Below are 23,338 nucleotides of genomic sequence, written 5' to 3'. Positions count from 1 at the left end.
ACCAGAGACTTGAAAAACACCGAACACGAGTTTTTGACCAGTAACTGCAGTGGAACCCTGTTTGTGCTATGTAGAACCATTTTTAAAAGGTCCTTAAATATTAACCATCTACAAAAAGCTTGAAATTGAATGTTAAGTAAGCAAATTAACTTTTTAACCTTCAGTTGATACTTTGAGTTATGATTCTGTAGAATGTAATAAAGGAGAAACATTCTGTAAACCATGTCTTTAAAGCTTGGTCTTGAGTGTTCAGTTTTTTCGACTAGTCATAGACTTGTACTTGACCAAGGTGGTCTTGAAAACACCTTTACTCAAAACACTCCAGTCCAGTGTCTTTTATCATGTGTATGTTTTAGGGGTTTGAGGGGTTTGTTGTTTTACAAAAAAAAAAGATCTGTTGTATCTGATTATCTTAACTAAACATACTTTAGTTGCTTCTTCTGTAGTAGAAGTGCCAAATCCTGGTCATGAAGATCTAGCATACTGGAGAATTTCACTCCCAGAGGTCTTTGTTGACCTGAAAAGATGTAAAAGTTGTGCATAAACGGGAAAGCGACTAAACGGGACTCTGGTTAATTTTCACCCTTGTTGGGATTAATTTGGGCTGATGTAAATACAGAAATCACACTCAGTTAGTCTTGGTCCGGTCCCAAACCAACTTTAGTTTGCGGTGAGAATATGATCTGACCTTGAGCTGACTGAACTATCGGGTGTAAGTTTGAGCTAAATGGCTCCCGTTTAGCCTTTTAGCCTGGTATATTGTCCAGATAATTGCTCCATCTGTGAACAAAGGGCATCTCTGCTGATGCTCCATGGTAAATTGCACTGAAATATGCACTAGTTTATACAGACCTTTTCCTGTATTAATGCCCCAGACTGGTCTGACCAATAAGCATAGAGAACATTTCTCACATGGTTTCTCGTGGTTCATTTTAGTGCGATTGAAAATTTCCCTGTGTGAAAACTAAACCAAGGGGAAAAGCGCTTCAAGCAAACCAGCTATAGGTGTGCAAACACCCTTTCCTCACCTTTATTTTGTCAAGATCTCGCTGGAACAATTAACTGAGTGAGTTTTATAAAGGACTGCCTTCACGGCAAAGCAGAGGAAGCCTTCAAAGTCTCAAGGAGAAAGCAGAAGAAAGTGGCGTCCTCTTTTTTTTTTTTTTTTTTTTTTTTTTAAGCTGCTGTTGGGTAGAGCAGGAGGAAGCCTTGTTTATTTCTTTAATTTCTTAATGCACTCTGTTAGCACTTGTCGTTAAGAGTGCAGGTGCCGACCTGAACCTCCTTCATTGCCGCAGCACTTTTTTAATTACCCTGATTTGTTGGCTAATAGGCAGGAAGAGAGGTGCTTTTCTGCACTCATTAAGTTAAGCACGCCTCCTTGAAGACAAGGGTCTGCAGCTTCTGAAGGTGTACTTTGATTAACCTTCACCTAACCGTACATACCTGCCGTCACTCCTGATGGTTTGGTCGGCTTTTCAACTTGGGCAGACTTAGGCAGGAGGACTGATAGCCAGGCGCACACGCGAGCGTGCACACACCCATGTGCATGCACATTGTTCATGACACATTACAAAACCAACCAGTGAACTGTCTGTTTATTTATCTGGTGTGAAAAACCATTTGCTGTTTCTCTTAGGCTCTCCTTCCCCTGCCATGTTTGCTTCTGCTCTTTTCTTGGAAATGACCATGAATATTGATTTTTTTTTTCTCCCCCTCTATAAAAATCTTTAGTCTTAACTGGGCTTGCAAAAACAAATGTACAAAGATATAGGGATTCAAAAGGTGCCGTTCACTTTCCTGAAAGCCAGTCTTCTCTGTTTCTCTTCAGCTGAAGAGGGTTTTTGGGGCTTTTTATGAAGGATTTCTTCACTTGGTCAGAGTGTTTTGTTCATTGTTATCCTAACTAATGGACCTTTTTAGGTTATCACCAGTAAATCAGTGAGACAGGCTTCACTGAATTGTATCTTTTACCTGAAGCCACAGAAGATAAACAAAGTGGCCACTGCTGACTGCTTACCTGCTGGTAATTATGTCGATAATGGTGATCATCAACACTGAGAGATTGATGCCGATTGACACTGAGACATTGACAAGATTTTGCTATTGTTTTTTGTTGTTGTTATTTACTGCTCCACTGTTCTGTGCCTCAGCCATTGCTGTCTGACACAAACAAAAGCATGGAAAATACTGCTAGGTAGAAGTGATATATCTGTGGCTGTGGGGAATTTAGACTGACCTTCAGAGTGCAAAGCTCTCATGCCTGTGAGATACCAACAAAGTTGTGCTTTGATTGATGACCTCCATCCACAGTTCATGTATTAGAGTGACACTTGAAACTGGTATGCTGCGGCCATTTGAACAGATATGGCTGGGATAGCTGGGGAAGTGTGGTTGTTCAGTGTGACTGATCCAGGTCATAAAATAATAATAAATAAATAAACACACACACTAACTGGCAAATTAATAATGACTTCTCAAATTTAACAGGTAACTTCAATTTTGGTGTAACTGTAAATGTAAAATTATGTTTTATTCTATAACTGTGTTGAGTATTGTGAATCTGTTAAAATCATGGACTAAGTATGTTGTTTACTGAGAAATCCAGCCCGCACATTATTGTCATCTCTGAGCATCTTTAAAATACCATTACTCCATTTTAATCCAACAAATTTTTTAAAGTTTATTAAATTAAATGTATTTATTTATTATTTTTATGGTTTGGTTTCATGGACATTTTGATCCCACATTTGTACAGCTATTTAATGTAGTGGTCCGCGCACCTTTATAACTGCCAGTAAAAGTTGCAGTGCTGTTCTGTTATACACAGTGTGCTGTTTACTCCGACAAAGGCTAAGCTGCTAAGCCATTACACAAAGGGCCATCAGGGACCTTTTCAACATATTATAATTAAAAAGATCATTTTTAAACAAACTTGTATATACAGTTGTAATCAGACATCTGACAAATGACATGTCATGGCAGTATTGAGCTGTTCTTTTTCTGAGGCAGAGTAGATGTACAACATACATCTGTAATAGAAGAAATTATGCATAAAGGGTCAAACGGATGCCTTATCGTGGACCTAATATTTGGCTGAATGTCCCTCAACACATCAGGTAGATTCTGGAAGAACCGAAAAGTTTGTTCCATCCACTTTATATAGTGCCCCAGCCCCAGAACACGATAGTACCACTGTAAAATTCTCTTGACTGGTGACAGCAGTGTTTCCGCAGCTTCTGGTTCATGTCAGACTTGTGCCTTAGTGGTTCTTGAGTTGTGCCTGATCATTCAAACCAACTTCCTCTCATCTGAGGATTACGGTATTGGGTTTTCTTCCAGACCTTGGAAAAGTGGTTGCACCTCTTGATAACTCTTGATGTGTGTTTGGGATTAATTGTGAAAACCCAATTGTGACCAGTGTTTAACCATCTAGCTGATGGTTTGCGGTTATCCTGAAGAATTCTTAACGAGTCCTTCTTTTTCATTATTCCATCCACTTTGTGCAGTATACCAGTTCCACAGGCAGTGAAACAGCCCCAGAGCATGGCGATACCACTGTAAAACTCTCTTGACTGAAGCTAGTGACACTGGTGTTCCTGCAGCTTTTAGTCTCTGGCTGGCTTATGGTCTTGGTGGTTCTTGAGATATTCCTGACCATCCAAACCAATTTCCTCTCAGGAAATTGGGTTTTTCTCCAGACCCCGAGAAAGTGGCTACTCTGTCAAACCAATCCAATGGCTCTTGTCAAACAAGCTTTCTATGTCAGAGACAGAAAAGCTGTTATAACCAGTTGTATATGAATGCATCAGATATTTGGCATATCCTCAGGCTTTTTGGGAAGATTGAGTGTATTGTCTCTCTAAAAATGCCTGCCAGTTTTTTATACCCAAAGCAGGTCCAATGATCACCCAAGGATACCATTTTAAATACCTGGAGTCTGGTTAATGAAGAGCCATTGGGTCAATACTCTGCACTATTCTCAAAGTTCAAACTTGAGTTTCTTAAAGCAGTTATTGGGAAATGGAAATGCCTGAGGGAAACAAACTCTTAACTTTGCATCAGTTCAAGGACTGACTTCTATGTTGATTTGTTTAAGACTTGTCTGGTCTGTTTGGGAAATAACAGCATTGATTTTTGTCTCTTCTTCACAGCTAGGTTTACTTTGTTGTTACTTTTGTGATGCATCCTTTTGATTGACCCTTTTCTTCCACTTTTCTCTTTTTCCTCACTCTCGCCCTTTCTGCCTCTCTCATCTTTGTTGTTGTCTTTAATTAGTAATATTTTTCTCCTATTTCTATCCTTCTTCATACTTCAGTCACTAGATGGTTAATTTCCATTAAACTCCAGTCCTCCTCAGCTAATGTAATTTAAGTAGACTGGAACCCCTTCATCAGGCAACTGCTGGCATTTAATTAAGTCAGAGGGTCTATGTTCACAGCTCGCTCTGTCAGTGAATCAGATGGTCATTAGTAATTAATATACTGACACCGCTGTAACTGGCAGATTTGGATCGGCCCAAATAGGGCTGTCTCTGGGCCGAGGGATGGTTGATGGCAGTGGATGAGACCCCTTTTCTCCAGGTTTAATTACACCATTAATAGTCAGATGTATTTCCATCTGTTGTGCCATTCTTTTTCCAACACTTGGGCTTGTTTTGCGCACCAGGTCGCAAATAGACCACATAAATTGGCCCACTAAATTATGGAGCACTTAAAAATTGGGGAGCTAATTTGTTGAAAAGTTAGGCTCAACTTTTTTTTCCCGCCTCCTCCTCCTCCGTCTGTCGAAAGACCCTTTAATGGTTATAGCTGTAGTTGAATGGGATATTTATGAACTGGGGTCTGCAGTTTTAATCAAGGTTAATGGAGTTGGGGCTGGAGGAAGTGGCAGTGCCTGGCGCTTTCGGAGACGAGTTGGACAGATATGGCTGGGACAGCTGGGGAGCTGAATTTGTCCAGTTTGACTGATCCAGGTCACAAAGATCATTTGCCAGTTTTAGGCCAATTATCAGTACTACTCTGCATGTATGCGTGTGTCAGTGCAGCAGTCCAGCGGACAACGGCTTGTCCAGCTTCAACAAATTATATAACTTCAATTTGAGTGTAACTAAGTGTAGGTGATTTAAGCTTGTGTTCTTGTTAATCACAGATGCCTGCTCTTCTGCCCCGCCAGGTGTTGCTGATGGACTACCTGGATGTAAAGAACACTCGCAGTGCTGCCGAGCCATCCGCCCAGCTGTCTTATGCCAGCACTGGAGGTGACTTTGGAGCCTTTTTTGCCAAGAAGAAACCTCTCCGACCAAAACAGTCACTTTTCAAGTAAGCCTGTTCACCTTCATTCCTGCACATCTAATCGTGCCTACATAAAGAATATTTCCACCAGCTTAAAGGCTCCATAACTAAAAACCAAAGGTTATGCTCAGATAAAGCAACTCTTCACAAGTATTATGTATGTTTAGGTGTGTGTGTTTACAAACAAAATGTTGCATGTTGCAGCGTTTGCATGGCTAGCTGAGATTATCCCAGCCAATAAGTGAATGTAATGTAAGTGAATGTAATGCCATGCTTTAGAGTCGAGAGGCTGGTGACAGCTGTAAAGGAATTTGGATTAAATGTGAGTGGAAATAGATTTATTTGGTTGGGAATCAAATGAGTTTGAAATGTATAAACCAATCCAATGTCTCCTGAAGCGGAAATGAATGTCAAAAGAAATTACTCAGGTACACTTTGCAATATTGTCCCCTCACAATAAGCCTGGCTGTGCTATGGATGTAAGATCGCATACTTGAGAAGTCATCATTCCAGACTCCAGTAAAGCATGGAGCTGTTTGTTTTATAGGTGTTACACTGTGGATGCATCAGAAATAAACATTCCATTTTATGAAGGAAAAAACATTTTGTTAATACACTCTTTAGTCCTTATTGTCCTTAGACGACAATACTGAAAACAACGGGTAAGGGGGCGTTGAGTGGCTTAGCGCTCTAATTCACATCCACTATATTCACATATCCACTAATTGGCAGCAATTAACCCATGATGTGTACTCAAACACACAAGTTCTTAAAAAGGCTTGGCACCCAATGTGAGTCTCTTCCTCCTCGCAGGTTTGAATCTTCATCCCACGCCATAAGCATGAGCGCCTACCTGCGTGAGCAGCGACGGGAACTCTACAGCAAGAGTGGAGAGTTACAAGGTGAGCCATGGTGGGGTGGGAAGGGAGGTGGGAGGAGGAGAGCAGAAAGGCAGGAAGGGAAGGTAGCAGGAATCACAGGGATGAGGACATGTCTTGAAGTCATCAAGGTGAAAAGGTTGCATCCATCTACTTGTTAGTGCAGCTTCTTTTTGTTCCTGGTTTGGTTCCCGCTCTACCAGGGACACATACACCATGCTGGCACTCACACAACACTCTCCATTGGAGTGAGGCCGACACCCCAGAGAGTGCCGCTGCTCTTCAGTCTTTTGATTTTCTCACTCAGCGCTGCTGTTCTTGCTCTCTCTTTCTCTCCCTCCCTCCCTCTCCCTCTCTCTCTCTCTCTCTCGTCAGAATGACCTTGCAGTTTCAATCAGCAGTGCTTGACAGCGGTGTGCGACTACTTGTGTTTTTTTTTTTTGTTTTTTTTTCTTCCACACCCAATTCCTCAGAGACACAGACTGTGCAAAATGATGGAGAGCGAGAGATGTGCTGAGAAGAGAGAGAGAGAGAAATAGAGAGAGAGAGGGAGAGAGAGAGACAGAGGTGTGAAAGACAGATGCTTTTCAGTAAATAAGGATCTTTTTCCTGAGCAGAAGTTTTGATCTCTCCATTTTTACTCCAGAAAAACACCAGTTTTCTCAAGGGTTTACAGTGCTCTTGTACAGGAAGATGATTAGCTTTATTTTCATTTTTTTTCTTTAAAAAGGGGCTTCTGGCAGATTTGATTTTCATATTTTGAGTGACAGATAAAGTGCAGCCAAGGAACATTTTGGCCTGTCCTTTTTGCACAGCGGCTACGATTTCGTTTGATAGCGGGTGCCAATCATAACCGACCTGGGACACCCAAACGGAGCAAGCCAAATGTGCCGATTAACATTAGATAAGAAAGCAAATGGGCTTCGAAAAGTCTCCTCTCTCTTTTTATTCTCCCCTTAGGCGTTTCAAAAGTGAAAAGGGGAGAAAAATATTTGGATGGTTGAGTGCCTTGCAGCATTAAAAAGGAGATGAGATTTCCCTGTTTCATTTAGCCTGTCACAATGGTGAGTGTTGGGCCTCAGTCTGAGAGGTGAATGGGCAAGAGAAGATTGAAGGCATGGAATCATTTAAAAAGCGAAATAAGCCCAGCGACGGGCGGAGGGAAGGAGCTGAAAGTCATTGTTTTCATTACGCCGGCCTAAGAGCCATTCAAGGGTTTCCGAAGTCACAGATTAGAAATATGAAAATATGAATTCAGACTGACGGAGAAATGCTTCTCTGTCCGTTTTAATTACGTTTGCAGTGGCTGGTGCACTCCAAAGACTTCAGGTCAGTTGATGGCCTCATGTTTGGTTTGCTTGAAAGGTTAACCATTGGTCAAGACATAATCCCAGTTTTAAAGGCCAGCTATTGTTCAATCCACGCTCCTCCCATAATTGCCCGTTATTGCGCGGCAACTGTTTTATGTTGTTTCTAATCAAGACTGGTCAAAATGAAAGAAAATGTCAATTATAGAATTTGACATAATGGCAACATTTAAAATAGCAATATGCGAGAATTGTTCATTCACTTTTTTTATGAAACGTGCCTTGAGGTGCCCTTATGGATGTGCATGTGCTTTTGTTGACAAATGATATGATGCAGAGCTGGTTAAGACAACATCAGAAGTGAACGAACCTTGTTGAGTATTTGCCTCTTTTCTCTGTGGCATAGACACCTTACTTTGTTCATTATCCAACTGAATCATGCAACAACTGGTGCCCCTAAGCCAACATGTAGTTTAACATTCTGCTTTGCAGTGTTTACTATTCTATGCTGCATTTAAGAGCACAATGCTATGCTAACTCTTAATGTTATCCATGTTTGGATATCCACGTTTGGAGTTATTCAGGCATTACTCCTCTGATTTATGAATTCAGGATTAAATAAATACTTCTTTTCAGGCATTAACCCTCACGGGCCCTGGTAACTGCCATTGGGTAGGGCTTCTGGAAAAGGAATGTACAGGAATTAAAAACCCTACAATTACATTATTACTTCAAATTCGGGTGGAAAACAGTTAGCTGCATGCTTTAAATGTAGATATTGTGTTCAAATAGGGTTAAATGGATTTTCTGCCACTGTTCTTTAAAGCCTGTTCAGCCTTGCAACTGTTACTTTAAAGAAATGAGTTTGTGGGTGGAACTTGGATGATCACTCGTCACACTTCTCATTATGTCAGTCTGTCCAACAGGCAGTGTAAGTGCTTTTTAAAGCATAATTCATTCACTTTCCATAGGCGCAACAGGTGTTGAAGCTGCAAAACACCTTATAGTAGTGTGTTGGATAAATGCATTATATTTGATGTCTTGACTATTTCTTTATTTATTTAATATTATATATTTATTTATTTTTGATGCAGCGTGTCGAAGTGAACGCTACCCAAACCGAGCCAAACGCCATGAATAATGCAGTTTTTAATCAGTTCTAGTCAAAATGAGTTTTGTGTGTCTGTGTGTGTATATGTGTTCTCTAGAGACGTTGTCTGGGAATGCTCAAGGTCTGCTAGAAGCTCCACTTGTGCTCTTTCGCTCTGGCGCTCTCTCTCTCTTTCTCTCTCTCTCCATCCAGCCCTCATTCTTCAATCGTTCTCTCTCTCTCTCCCTTCCCCTGGGGCCGTGTGAAGGCACTGCTGTGGCAGTCATTATAAAACAACTCATACAGTTCAATTAATCCCCAACTTCCATCCCAGTTCATTACTGCTCAACATGTAGATGCATCTGAATCCTCTTACTCACTCCGTCTCTGCCCGAAGTAACACTCACTTCAGTAGCATGGTGAGAGTAATGGATAAGAAAAGATTCAGCCAAATGAAGATATTGATCTGGTCTTTGCAATTAAAAAATGATTATGATAATCTGCAAATAGTTTACAGGTAGAAAAGTTGGGAATCAATATTTTTTAATACAATAAAATGAACAGCCATACAAGCATTGGCTCAATCATTCTGAGGTTGCTGGTTTAATGCCACAGCATCTTGTGGCTGGGAGTCCCAGAGAGCATAATTGGTCTTTCTTTTGGCTAGGATGGCCCTCCTTCTCCCCCCATCAGTCTTTTAGTCTAATGCTAGACATTTAGTGCTCTCCTCCAAGCATGCTGAGTCCACATCAGTGTTTGTGGCAGTTCGGTAAGATTTTGTTGGATGGTTTCACGCTCCCAGTGCTGGTGACCTAATCTGACAAGGGAGTCTAATCTAGTGGAATTGGCAATGGCAAAATCTGAGAGCATAGGGAGGGCTATGTGCCACCAATTAGAGAGTAGCTTAAAATAATATACTGGTAGTTGTACCATTCCCTAAATATACTGAAACGTAAATGATATGGACCATCCTGCCACAGAATTTGACCAAGATGAGTTGTCATTATCCTGTGTTGTGTTGGAAATGCTGTTCCATGGTTTGCAGTGAGCTCCACATTTACTCACGTCTGGCCCAAGAGCCGTTTATTTTTCTATTCTCATGTGGTACATTGGCAGATCTGGAGTGATATTATTGCAGTAAAGATGTGGATTATGGATGGCAGCCCATCATCCCACTGTGTAGGAATACGTCCTGCCCGCTGAATACAGACAGACGGTGTGTAACCTTGTGTGCATGTGGCTCCACAATCCTCCAGACCTCTGTGTAACAGCGAGAGAAGACAATCCCCCCGCCATTCGTTTTGCAGGGGATTAGGCCAATCACCAAGCTCTAAAATCCCCCTTTTCTTCAAACACAGGTTACAAATTAAGTTTGCTCCTCAAGCCTTGGAGAGGGAGAGCGAAGACAGAGAGGAGCAGGGACTTGGTATTAGCAATCTTGTTTATGCATAATGGCGCTGTTCCCTGGAGAGCGCAGGAGATTGTGTGCTACGCGCTGAGTGACTGGTCTGCAGGAGAGCAAGTGCTGTTGTCTGTCAGTCTGATTTGTGAAGCACAATGGAGGAGGAGAGGTGCAAATGGAAAAATGTCTCACTAGTGGAAGGGTGTATGTGTGTGCGTGAGACAGAAAGAGAACAAGGATGAGAGAGAGAGAAAGAGAGAGAGAGAGAGAGAGAGAGAGAGAGAGCACTGGGAGTGGCTGATGGGAGTGTTATTGGGTAAATATTTTAGTGGAAGCGCTGTTGATTTACCTCCGCATTTCAGATATGTGTTAGGCCTTTCTTTTAACAGTGCGAGACAAACAGGTGTCCTGTAAATGGTTATGCAGGCAGATTGTCATGGAAAACATTTTTTGGAATGGAATATTTTGTTAAAAACAGCTCACTTCTCTGACATCTTACAGTAGTGCATATCCAGGAACTAAGCATTTAACTTCAAGCATTGTAGTCTGTTCAGCCTACAGCACTTTAGCAGCGCCCAGTCACACTGAAGTTATAAGGAGTGGTTCAGCCCGGGCTGCTTTTGAATGAGGCACAGTAAGTCAATGGGCGGGACACAGGACAAAAGTTGAATGCGATATTAAAAACACAGCAACCAATCAGAGAAGAGCTGGTATCTGGTATCACTTCGCTCAGATGGTCCATAAATGGACCTTCAATCATAGACCTGTAACCAGTGGTTTGGAAAGGTGCAGTGGCTTTGTGTGTGTGTGTGTGGAGTTGTATTCAGTCTTTGCCTCTCTTAATGGTAAGGTGGCACTAAATTGAGTGGTAAATATGTACAGTTGTTTCAAAATACATGAAATAGTTCATTCGTAACTGCAATTTTAAGCTGTGAAGGCAAGCTGTTACTTCGATTCTGTTAGCCTTTCACAGGAGTGCAAATACGCTATTTACTTATGATGGTCTTTATGCTACAGTGCTTTTAAGAAATCAGGGGAGGTTTGTGGGTTTTTCTTTCCCTCTGGAGTGAAATAGTTAACATTTCACAAGAAAGAGAGATGTGTAACTTTATCAATGCAATGTTTCTACTGGGGCTGATTTTAACTTTCTGTGACGGCTCTTATCAACCATGTGATGACTCAGCATTTGAGAGTGAACAATGCTGCGTAGTGTGGATTAGATTCCCGTCTGATTCAGTTCAGTCTGATTCATTCATAGAAAAGAAAAAAAAAACACAAACACAACCCTATTCAGACAGACTTGGAATTAGACAAAAGTATTGGGACACCTTCTCTTTCATTGTTTTTTCCAAAATCAAGAGTTTCTGCTTTCGTAGGAGTAACTGTCTCTACTGTCCAGGGAAGGTGTTTTACTAGACTTTGGAGCATTGCTGTGAGGATTTGATTACATTCTCTGACTATTGAGGTCATAATGTTGAAAGATCACCACCCAACTTCATCTCCAGTTCATCCCAAAAGTGATTATTTCAGAGATGGTTCTGGAAGGCTATATACCCCTCTAACCACCACCTGGCATCAGGCATGGGACTCTACAGGCACTAGACAAGCTGTGTGTGTGCATTTGCACATTTGTGTCAGCAATGGGTGCTACTTAAAGTAGCTGACTCTTCGTTCATTAGAAGGAAAGTCCACAAACATTTGGACATGTAGTGTAAATGAAATGAAATTAAGTGCGTGGTTCGAGTGACTGGTATGTTTTGGAACTTTTGTAAATAAATGTATGTGTTTACATAAAATATTGTTTCCTTTATATTCCAAAAATAGTCAAAATAAAGAAAATTCAGTTTTCTACAATATGGAGGCAAAAATAACAGTGACCGCTATTATGGGAACAAACAGCAGCCCTTGCCAGCAGCTATGGAGCACCTCTTTATTTGCTGGTTCTATGTTACAGGGGAACAAGGCTATCAGTTGTAGCACCAATCAATACTTGACTTGCTCTAACCTCACTATTATGATTATATAAATAATTGGTACCTGATATTAAATTGAACTTTGTCTGCGGAAAAAGTCAATAATTGTATGAGAATTGAACCCCAGTGTAGTTTTAAAACGCACAATCGCTTATTCTCTTCAGGCACTCGTCCTTGTGAGTGGTCCTTCACTCCGTCTGTGCTCACATTGCCTGCTTTCTTTCTGTTCATTCTTTCTTTCCCTTTTTCCCGCCTCTTGTCTCACTCTCACACTGTCTTTCTTGTTTTTTGTTTAGATCCGTAAGTCTGAATACTGAATACAGTCTATTAACTCCAACTCTATTAGCACCATCTGTCTCTGTTTCTCACACACACACACACTCTTACAGTCTTCTCTCATTCTCTGGCCCACTCTCACAGTCATTCACTCCTTCACACACTCACTCACATTTTCACTCTCACATGCTCTCACACTCATTCACACACATTCACTCTCGCAATATCACTCTCACTCACACACTCTTACAGTCTTTACTCATTCTCCGTCCCACCCTCACACTCACTCACGTTTTCACTCTCACATGCTCTCACACTCATTCACACACATTCACTCTCACAATATCACACTCTCCCGCACTCTCTCATTTTCTCCTATACTCTCTCACACTCGCCCACTTTCTCTCTTTCTCCCCTCACTCTATACTTCCCTCTCTCGTTCTCTTGTAGGCCCTGTTCACTCCCCCCCAATCCCCCCCCCCCGTCTCTCTCTCTCTCTCTCGACCTTTTGTTTGGGACTTGATTGATCCACATCCTCCACATTCAGCTGGAGATGGTCAGCATTGATGTTTCTCAGCCTCATCTATCTGTTGATGAAGGCTACAGACAGTATGCAATCAAGCTTTCCTCGAGAAAGAGGGAGAGAGACTAGAGAGGAGGACAGAAAGCATTGTTAAGCGGTAATTGTTGGCGTAAATGACACACAATCATGAAGCTTTTGGCGGCCAGTAACAAGCACGGCAAGTAATAAAGGAAGAAAGGTCACAAGTTTTGCCTCAGGAAGGAGGTGTGGAAGAGACACACACAGATTTCTCAGGATACAATAGTTACTGATTGACTGGGATAATTGTGTCGGTACTCATACAAAACATGCACTCTCTCTCTCACACACACACACACACACACACACACACACACACACACACACACACACAGTGGGAAGACGACAACCAGTTTTAGAGCACAGCACCCCTGGAAAATGCAGCAGATCCATATTCATTAGCTTGGTGCCTGTGATATATGGACCAGGGCGAGTTTAAATAGATGATTTGTTTTGTAAACTAATACCAAATTTGAACAGATAATTATCTGGACCCAGACGCTGTCCTGTCCGGACCTGTACCTATAACCGATAAACTATCAAGAACTATTTAATTTTGACTGAGTGTTTATTTACACTGGCTGCTTTATTCCATTTTCTACACAATTTGTAAAGCCAGTCACCCAATCCCAGTCTATCCAAGCTGCAGAATCGGCCCAGCCCAGTTTAAATTCAATGCTCTTCCTATATCACAATGTCCAACCCATTTTCATATCTTCTACATACTATCAGACTACTGCTTTTTAGCCCCTCCCATTCATTTTTGTTTTTATGAAGCACAGTACAGTACAGCCAATCACAACATCGCTTGTATATGTTGTACATGTTATATGTTATCGGCTTTAAAGGCACAGTAACAGAATCGGCCTGTTTAATGCTAAGAGCTAAACAGAGCTTGGAAAATTGTTGTGTGATGATGTAAGTGGACCTCAAGAAGCACAAGTAGCAGAAAAATGGATAGGGGCCCTTTAAGTGTGCCCTGCTCTCACTCGCTTCACCGTCAGTCACCATCAGCAAATGTTAATGGATCTTCAGATGGCCTCTGGATTTAGCTTGTGTTTGAACAGCCATGATGCTGCCTCACGTCAGAATAATAATTTGTTAGAGAGAGAGAGAGAGAGAGAGAGAGAGAGAGAGAGAGAGAGAGAGAGAAATTTAATTACTCCAGGAGGCTGCCGTGGTTTTATTCCTGTTCACTTCATTTTGTGCTTTCGATATGAAATCATAACAAATACACTGTGCAGAAATCCCTTTTCTCCTTTTTATAACTCACACACAGCATTCATATGTTTGCACTGCTGTTGGGCCTGAAGTTTTATTCAGTTCTTTGCCAGAGTGATGAGGGATTGTGTGAGGCAGTAAAGGGTTCAAGTCAAGTCATCTGTATTTTTAGAGCATATATAAAGACAAGAAGTGTCAGCCAAACTGCAAAAAAGCTAGTAAGATAAGTAAACAAGGACGAAAAGAGGGATGTAAAATAAAGATTGAAAATAGAGATAGAAAATACATTTGTATGTAAATAAAAAGAACAGTTAAGTAAAGAAAAACCAGGAAAAGACAGGAACACAAACAGAAACAGGAACAAGTAGCTTCAAAAAAAGAATGTATAATTTGATAATGCTGCTTTGACCAGTTCAGTGTATCTTGGGTGTCCAAATTGGGGGAAAATTGGATGCTATGCATACCATGTAGCTGCCCGCATCAGATTCAAAACCTGGCCTACAAAGCCAAGAACGGACCAGCCCCTTCGTACTTGATGGCAATGGTCAAAAGCTGATCCGCACCAAGAGCCCTTCGAGCTTCAAGTACGGCTCGATTCGACCGGCTGTCCCTCAAAATCCACGGAAGACAAGCGTCCAGGTTTTTTTTCTGTCCTGCACCAAAGTGGTGGAACGAGCTTCCCCTGGGTGTCTGAACGGCAGAGTCGCTCGCTGTCTTCAAACCCAGACTGAAAACCCACCTCTTCCGAGATTACTTGAGCGAATAGCACCAATTACTGACTTGTGTTTAGCAGTGTCTAAAGATCTTTACATTTTTAGTCTATTCAAACTAGCTGAGGTTTTTCTTGGGTAAATAGCAAAGCACTTTTGTAAGTCACTCTGCATAAGAACGTCTGCTAAAGGCCTTAAATGTAAATGTAATGTGTTAACGGGACCGTCAACGGATGTCTGGGGTATGCAAAACAAGAGTTTATTTTTAGCACAATGAAAATTTAATAGTGCTAAAATAGGTCATTAAAAAGTAATGACAGCTGCTCAAGAGGGAGCCCTCCACTACCTATAAGCATCTGATACATTACATTAATAATAATACATTAATATAAAATCTAAATATTAATTTACTCTTTTACTTGTTATGACCGATATCAGTGTCCTTATTTTGACAGTTCATGTGTGTAAGCTGTTGGTAAATCAGACATTAAACAAGAGATGTTCACAAGTCACAAAATATAAGTTAAGTCATGAGTCTTGATAGTACAGTCATGGTCCGCATAGCATGTAATAAATAAATAAATACTAAGTACTGGGACACGGTATTACATTTATTTAGGAGCATTACTGAGAGAATTTGATTGCTTTTAGCGAGAAGTGTTAGTGGGGTCAGGATGTTGGATGATTACCACCCCACCTCACTTCATCCTCAACTCCCCAACCCATCCCAAAAGTACCGGATGGCGCACCAATCATCATTCCAGAGAACACAGGTCCACTGCTTGGGGGCTTCATAGCCCACACTTGGCATTAGGCATAGTGCCAATAGGTTCATGTTGATCTGCTTCAGAGAGTCCTTCTCTATTGGCAGTATTTCTCTACAGGGACTGGACAGGGACAAGCTGTGTGTGTGCATTGAAGTATATTGTATAGCAGAATGTAAAGTAGCTGTTTTATATGACTGTACCTTCCTGTTCCAATATGGCGAATGCACAGACTCATTGTCATTGACCAAGAACACTCAGCATGGTATCTGTGTATGTATGTCTGCGTTAAGATCAACAACTGTATTGTACTGATAGTCAAGAGTCTACACACAGTTCCTTGTGGCATTTGCTACTGCGCCTTATACGCCCTGCTTGGGTTGTTTGGAGGGAAGAACTTTGAGCCATTCAGAGTTTAAAATCCTCATTCCAACTCAGTCATGTTTTTACAACTGGGGAAGCAGGCAGCATACATTGTATGACCAATGTTGATTTGATTTGTTTATTATTATTATTTTTAATATCAGTTTAAGGTGTATTAGCAAATGTATTTACTGTAGTATCTATTACGTCCAAAAAATGTATATATGTGTGTCATGTTTAATTACAAAGTGATTATTATTCAAAATAGAAAAGTACACTTACTGAAGAAAACAGACCGTAATTACGCAGCTGAAGCAGTTACCAGGTAGTTGCAAAGTGGTTGAAAGGATGTTTATTGGTGGTTGTTATGCTGTTGCAAGCGGTCGCTGTGCTGTTTCTATGCGGTTGTCTTAGAATACCAGGTGGTTACAATGCAGTTTCTTTGCGGCTGCAATGCAGTTCAAAGTGACTGTTATGCAGTTGCTAAGTGGCTGCTAGGGTGTTGCTTGGTAGTTGCTATGCAGTTGTCCCAAGTCCCAAGTGACTACTAGGTGATTTCCAGGCAATTGCGATGTTGTTCTAAGGTGATGCTAAGCAGTTGTTCCAGTATCTCAGGTGGTTATGATGTGGGAATCTGATCTCGTAAGAAAATCTGATAGCGATGGTGTTGGTAGCGTTGCTTTGCCATGTGCAATCAGTGTAGACAACCCCAGCCCCCCCCCTTTCCTCCCTGGAAATTAAACCTATGGGTCTATAACTGGCTGATGACTTAATTAAGTAAAGTAATTAAGTAACCTTAAATTATGTGGGCCCTGGGAGATATGAGTGAGAAAATTACCTGGTATAGGGAACTGCTTAGAATTCCCGTATTCGTGCACCCCTAGAACCCATCAGGTTATTATTTTGAAGTGTTTTTGTGAAAAGTGTTAGCACATTAGCGTTTTCCTGTTACTCTGCAGAAGCAAACAGTGAGCTTGGTACCCTCATGCACACCCACGCCGGCCTAGAAATCTCAGGCCGACGGCAGAGTCATCGGCAGCTGGTGAATGGCCTCGTCGGATGCTTCACGTTCCATTTGTTCGGCAGTAATTTTATTGCGGCGGATGATTATCGTTGAAACAACATTAGAGCCTTGATTGTGTTGTTTTTTCATATCGCGGCTGACTGTCGCTGGCGAAATCCAGGGGAAGATCTCATCCCAGAGAGCTGATTGAATTAGCCGAGTGCTGAAATGAGGTTGTGGCGTGATTGGCTGAAATGGACTGAGGAGGTAATAACATAAGGACACGGCTGTGTGCGCGAGCCGAGCAGCAAGCGGGCCGCCCTCTCGCTGATGGATACTGTAAATATGGAGGAAAAGACATGACACGTCCTCCGTAGTGTCAAGCGTAGATTGTATGCAGCAGTGGCTATTGTAATTTTGTTTCTCTTACGATGATGCCTTTTTAACAAGGAAATGTGAATTGGCTGGTGGTGAATGCAGTATCGGTTGCCTGGGTTGTTTTGAAACTGTAGCATGGACAGCATGCACAATGAATTAAACAACGGCAAGCAGACACTGAACTGTAAAGTAATATTTCTGAATTATTCTACAGCCTGACACTGGTGGGAGGACTAGGGGTGCACAGTATTTCTCCAGGTGATGTTTGTTATTTTGTTATTACTGGTCTGATAGTACTCATTAGTACTGGGTGTGTACATTCTGTCCTACTTAAGTATAACACGGTGGGCGGCACCAACAACAGGCAGGAAGCCGCTAAAAGAGCCACGAGTAACAGTCACGGGGAACAACCTGTTGATATCATAACAGCACACAGCGTAAGTGGACAGCGATGACAACCCAAAACCCTTCCTTTACAAACCTAAGAAGTTCTATCTCTACAAACCACCCGCTGCAAAGTGCTGGATTTGACGGTTCGCCTGTTTTTGTGTTTGACTCGCAACAAAAACACTGCTGTGAAAGCAGACTTTACAAGTTACAATTCTGAGGGGTTCCTAAAATATGCATAGTGTCAACATTATACATATAGCCCTGAGTGGTCCAGTGGAATGAGGCGCTGTCACTATGACCAGAGGATCACTACTGTGAATCCCTGTCACCCTGCTAGTCATCGGCAGCTGAGGTCCTGATAGGCCATTCTCTCTCACCAGGGTGGGTAAATGGCACTTTCTCCCCCCATCACTCCAGTGCAGTGCTTTCCTCCAAGTGCGTTGGTTGCCTGGTGGCATTTGGGGAAAAAGGTGCTGGCTGACTGTGCAGGTGTCGGAGAAGGAATCACCTCTTTACCCTCCCAGTATCAGGAGCATTGCATGTGATTGGGGGGAGATTATGAATGGGTTTGGTAATTGCTGATCCAAATTGTGGATATTGGATATTTGGCCAATTCTTTTCAGTGTTGGTAAAATTCTATTAAATTTCTTAGTTTTTTGAGATGGTCCTGACCTTTAACAGGCCAAATGTATTTGAGATCTGGACTTTAGGAAGATCATTCAAAAATCCATTCCACAACCATCTTTGATGTGTGTTTAGGGGGCATTGTCCTGTTGGAACACTCATTCTGCCGCAGCAAAATGACAGGTCAAAGAAATAATTGAAAGTCTAATATTGTCATTGCGTTCATGTTCATGATGAGTGTATGTAAACGTTTGGGCACAACTGTAGTGAGAACTGCTGTTGATTTTGGTTATATTGTAGCTGAGTGTCGCTAAATCTACACCTAAACCTAATAACCTACTATATAACTATAACAACAACAAGAGTAAGGTATAAACAAAATAAACCTCTCTATAACCATACTAACCACAAACATAAACCTGACCTTCACCTCAGTATAAAAAGCTTCTTGAGCGCACGCCAGTGCCGACCAGCATTGCTGTCCTATTAGGGGCCCTATTTAGTCCTCGCCTAGCATTTCATTTGACAGATAGGCGGCCTCACCTGTGTGCACGTGGCCTTGCCTAGACAAACAAGCCAGGTAGCATTAGGTTCACTATTTAAGGTCCACATTTTTTCCAGTTACAATGCTAAAAATGGACCCCCTGGGAGTTGAGAGTTCAATTCTCGCTTCGCTCTCTGATTGTGAAGAGTTTGGCGTGTCTAGCATTGGCTTCCTCCAGGTACATAGGTTTCCTTCTACCAGTTTCCTCTTACCTCCCAAAAAACTCATGGTAGGTGAATTGTTTCTAGGTGTGAGTGTGTGTGGTACCCTGTGCTGAACTCATGCGCTGTTTAGGGGGTATTCTTGCCTTGCGGCTGATATTTTGCGAGTAGGCTCTGGACCCAGTCCTACCCTGATCAGGAGGCAGAGGATAGGAGGAATGAATGAATGAATCAGCAACAATGCTGTTTAATTTCCGGGTGACACTTTTGACCTTGAAGTTATCAGCGCATCTCTGGCTATTAACTGAGTAGCTGCCATTTTGAAAGGGGCGCTTTTTTTTATAATGTGAAGATCTTTAAAAACAAAAGAGGGTTTCAAGTGTTGTTGAGTTTTGTTTTCTGTGTAAATAGAAAGGTGGGCTGCCTTTGCTGTTATTTGACAGAGGGCAGACACATAATCATAGACTGGAGAAAAGGGATTTGTGTGTGTATGTGTGTGTGTGTGTTTCTCAACCTGTGCTAATTTTAATCAGCAGCGGGGCTGTCATCATTCCGGCAGTGGCAGACATATTTACCTTTAATCTGCGGCAGGGTGATTGGAGAAGAGGGGGGTGCAGTGGAGAAAGGGAGGAGGGTGGAGCGAAGGAGCGAAGGAGACGGAAGAAAGGTGAAGGAGGAGAGGAGGAGGATTGTGGCGGGAAGGTTGAGACAGATAGACCACCTTTAAACACACACACACACACACACACACACACACACACACACACACACACACACACACACACACACATACACACACAGGAGTCAAATCAGAGGGTCCTTGAGAGCCAGTTTAACTGCAGTGGCCAACCCTCACTGATTATACAGAAAGGGAGTGAGAGAGAGAGGGAGGCCATTAGTGGAATAGGTGTTTGATTGGGAGTGGAGGGGTTGCCTTTATTTTTCTTTGTGAAACGGAGTCAAATGAGGGCGTGGTGATGGGCAGTAATCATGGCAGTGAAAGAGAGAATAGACAAGACTGAGTGTTTTTGAAAGGAGGCGGGGTGTGGAAGGGGGTTTGGCACAATCAACAGCTCGACTCCAGCTTGTCAGCTACTCATAGTCTTTTTGACCTTGCGGATGGTGTGCACTGAATCCAGACCCCATGCACAGCGCTGTAAATGTGGGCCATTTGGTCAAAGATGTTTTTGCCTTCAATTTACTCTCCTGTTCTTGATCCTCTATTCGTAATTAAGGCCCAGTGATGTTCAGTCCCATAGTTAATGTTAGAGTGTGCAATGTTTTTAAGGTGACATTCCCCTTTTCCACAAGTTAACACGGCTCTCTGTGGTCTTCATGAAATGTCGTTGACATTCTTTGGTCAGGACACCTCATATCATTATTCTCACCCTGTCTAAACAGCCTTGTTCAGAATGGCCAGCTCGAGTGCCTGTACCTGTAAATGATAATGAGCCGGGCACCTCCACCCTTTTCATTTGTCTGCCACACGAATTCTTAGACTTGTTGGATGTTTTTCTCTCATTTGTCCCCTTTTCTCTTGCAAGCTAACATTTACTTCACCTTGAGTTCACCATTCTTTCTGTGTCTCTGTTGTCATGACCAGCTGTAGTCTGCTGTATCTATCTTTCTCTCCTTAGTAGCTTAGTTTCCATTTACTCAAATCACGATCAATATACAGTCATATTCACTCATTTTTGGTGGCTGTGGTACAATTTAAAAGTAGCCCAGAAAATGCACCCTGTGACCTGACCTGTTGACCCACAGCAGCCTTTTCAAATCTTCATCTTCATGAAGATGTCGGGGTGGTAGCATTCTAATGAGATAGCTTGTGACATAGGAGAATTTCCTAAGCAGCCTAGACACAACAAACTGACAGGGTTGCCTTTTTCAAGGATTATGGGTGGCAAGGCAATCTGAATACCCAAATGTATGGGCACTGAAAAATATATATGTCCCCTTAATACTTTTTCCCTCTGGCATATAGGACCTTATGTTTTCCTTATGATTTCCACAATTTGAAGAACACAAACATTTAAAACATTTTAGTTATAAGCTCAGAAATCAGTGGAATATAAAGACCTGAACACATTCTGGCTTCTGTAGGTTTAACATTATTGACTCTTTACTGTATTGTATAAACCTTTCTCTGTTAGAATTAACACACACACAAACATTATCTATGTTTTTTTTATTATTATTATTGTTATTTTTTTTAATAACTTTTGTTCACTAGTTGTTGCAGCCCTAATAGTATTGCACGTCTGGGGATGTCATCATGCAGCATCTAGCCCCTGCATGTCTATAGAAGCTTGTGCACTTCTGCAGAGTGTGTTCCATATACACACTTGTATTGTATACAAATGGGGAAAAAAGTGAAATGGGCCGCAACAGAATGTTTCCCGAAATGCACAACCAGACCAAAGACACCACAGGTTTTCAGAAGCAGAGCAGAACAGCTTACAGCTTATTTATGTATCTTGATGATCACAGCAAACTTCAGGACATAGGACCATGCCAAAATAGAACCCAATACCACTACTAAACCTCCAACTAACTCATCCCAAAAGTAAAGAAACCAAATTTCAAGCTACTGCTCAACCGTCCCTGCAGCAAAACTAGAGAAAGCTACTAACCCCCACACATAGAAAACAGCAGTAAGCCATGGAAGATGTATTGCCACCAGGGGTTCTGCTGGTGTGGCTTCAGGCTGTTTTTCTCTGCTTTACTGAGGCACACACAAACTCCAATAGTGCCCACTTGGAGATAATCTTTAGCCGACTGCCCAGTCATTAAGAGTCACAAATACATAGTAAATTTGACTATTGTAAATCACTGAAGTATTGTGGCTAAATATCATTCCTAGTAAGATACATCACATATCTTTCCTATGGAAAAGTGGGTAAGAATCCAAAACATCTGAGTTAAATGATTAATACATCGGAAATGGTGCCTTAAGTGAAGATATAAATGCCTTTGTTCAAGGTCTTGTTTAGCTCTTATTTAGCTCTTTTAAATACACACTGGGAATTACACAAGCCCAAAAATAAATGTGTCTATGTGTTTATACTTGCATGGGAGTGCATGCGTTTATGTGCTTGAATGTGTGTGTGTGTATGCGGGGAGATTTTTTTTTTGTGATTTTCTGTCGTATTTAAAACACTGGGATATTGCAGGTCTTGCAGCATTTACAAATTTAACTTCTGCTTTTCCCCCACTTCAGATGTAGCCACTTTCCCTTCTCTTTTAATATTTACCAAAAATAGGAACCGTTTATTAACAGCTGTCAAAATGATCCCAATAGACCATTTCTTGTATTTATTTAGCTCTTTTAAATACACACTGGGAATTACACAAGCCCAAAAATAAATGTGTCTGATACTCTGTTTATACTTGCATGGGAGTGCATGCGTTTATGTGCTTGAATGTGTGTGTGTGTATGCGGGGAGATTTTTTTTTGTGATTTTCTGTCGTATTTAAAACACTGGGATATTGCCCAGTGCTAACATGCTCAATAATTTATCCACCTCAGTCTCCACATTTGCGTATTAATTTGTGTTTATTTATTTATCACTCTCTAGCATTGTCAACCTGTACCCCTGATGGCCTCAGCTGTCTGCTGGCTGGGGCCGGAATATTGTCCCTTCAAATTAATTTTAATAATAGAGGTAGCTCATTAGAAGCCAATCAGACATGAAGACATGGCAGTGGAATTATAACCAGACGGCTGGGAGTTCATGAATTATTGAATTGGCCTGATCTTATTAGAGCAGGGGGTTTCTGCACGAAAGAATTGAATGGCTACCCATACACACACACACACACACACATATACGCACACGCACACACACATACACACACACCTGTCGACCTTTATGCTGGGCCGGTAAGACTTGGCAGCTGGCTGTGGTTCTGTGGTGTGTGCTAGCTGAATGCGGTAAATTGCCTGTTTCCCTCTATGTGCCAGCTCTGTTGATAATCACACTAGGGAGACTGGCAAAGAGCTGGGCAGCTCTACAGAGCCTAGGGATTGTGTGTGTGTGTGTGTGTGTGTGTGTGTGTTTTGTGTTTTGGTCCAATTTCTTACCCTTTTTTATGTAAGCACATGTAAGTGTGGCTGATACGGCAAAATATGAACATTATTAGGAAAATCAAGAAGGACATTTTAGTTCTGTGGCATGTATCACAGTGTTGAATTTTTCAGACATCTAGACACTTGCCAGTATCCAATAACAAGGTGTTCCACAATATTTAGCACAGCGATATCGTTAATGTGGCAACAATTAATCAAAGAAGCTAAATTTTCACTAGTTACGTTTTTCTTTTTCTTGAAGCTACGTAGAGCAGTGGTGGTTTCACAAC

At 41.7% G+C, this 23,338-nt stretch overlaps 1 protein-coding gene across 1 annotated transcript in view; it reads left to right on the top strand.

Moving 5' to 3' along the window:
* The window catches only part of exoc4 (exocyst complex component 4), a 192,590-nt gene that overhangs the window by 46,281 nt on the left and 122,971 nt on the right, over window positions 1–23,338 (top strand). Inside the window, 2 exon segments of the mRNA XM_072672901.1 lie at window positions 5,176–5,321; window positions 6,108–6,196. Of these exon segments, the coding sequence (XP_072529002.1) occupies window positions 5,176–5,321; window positions 6,108–6,196 (235 nt within the window).

The sequence above is a fragment of the Salminus brasiliensis genome, chromosome 2, assembly GCF_030463535.1.
Source record: "Salminus brasiliensis chromosome 2, fSalBra1.hap2, whole genome shotgun sequence".
Classification (NCBI taxonomy): Eukaryota; Metazoa; Chordata; class Actinopteri; order Characiformes; family Bryconidae; genus Salminus; species Salminus brasiliensis.
The sequence above is the reverse complement of the archived record's forward strand: the minus strand, read 5'-3'. Positions and strand labels throughout refer to the sequence as shown.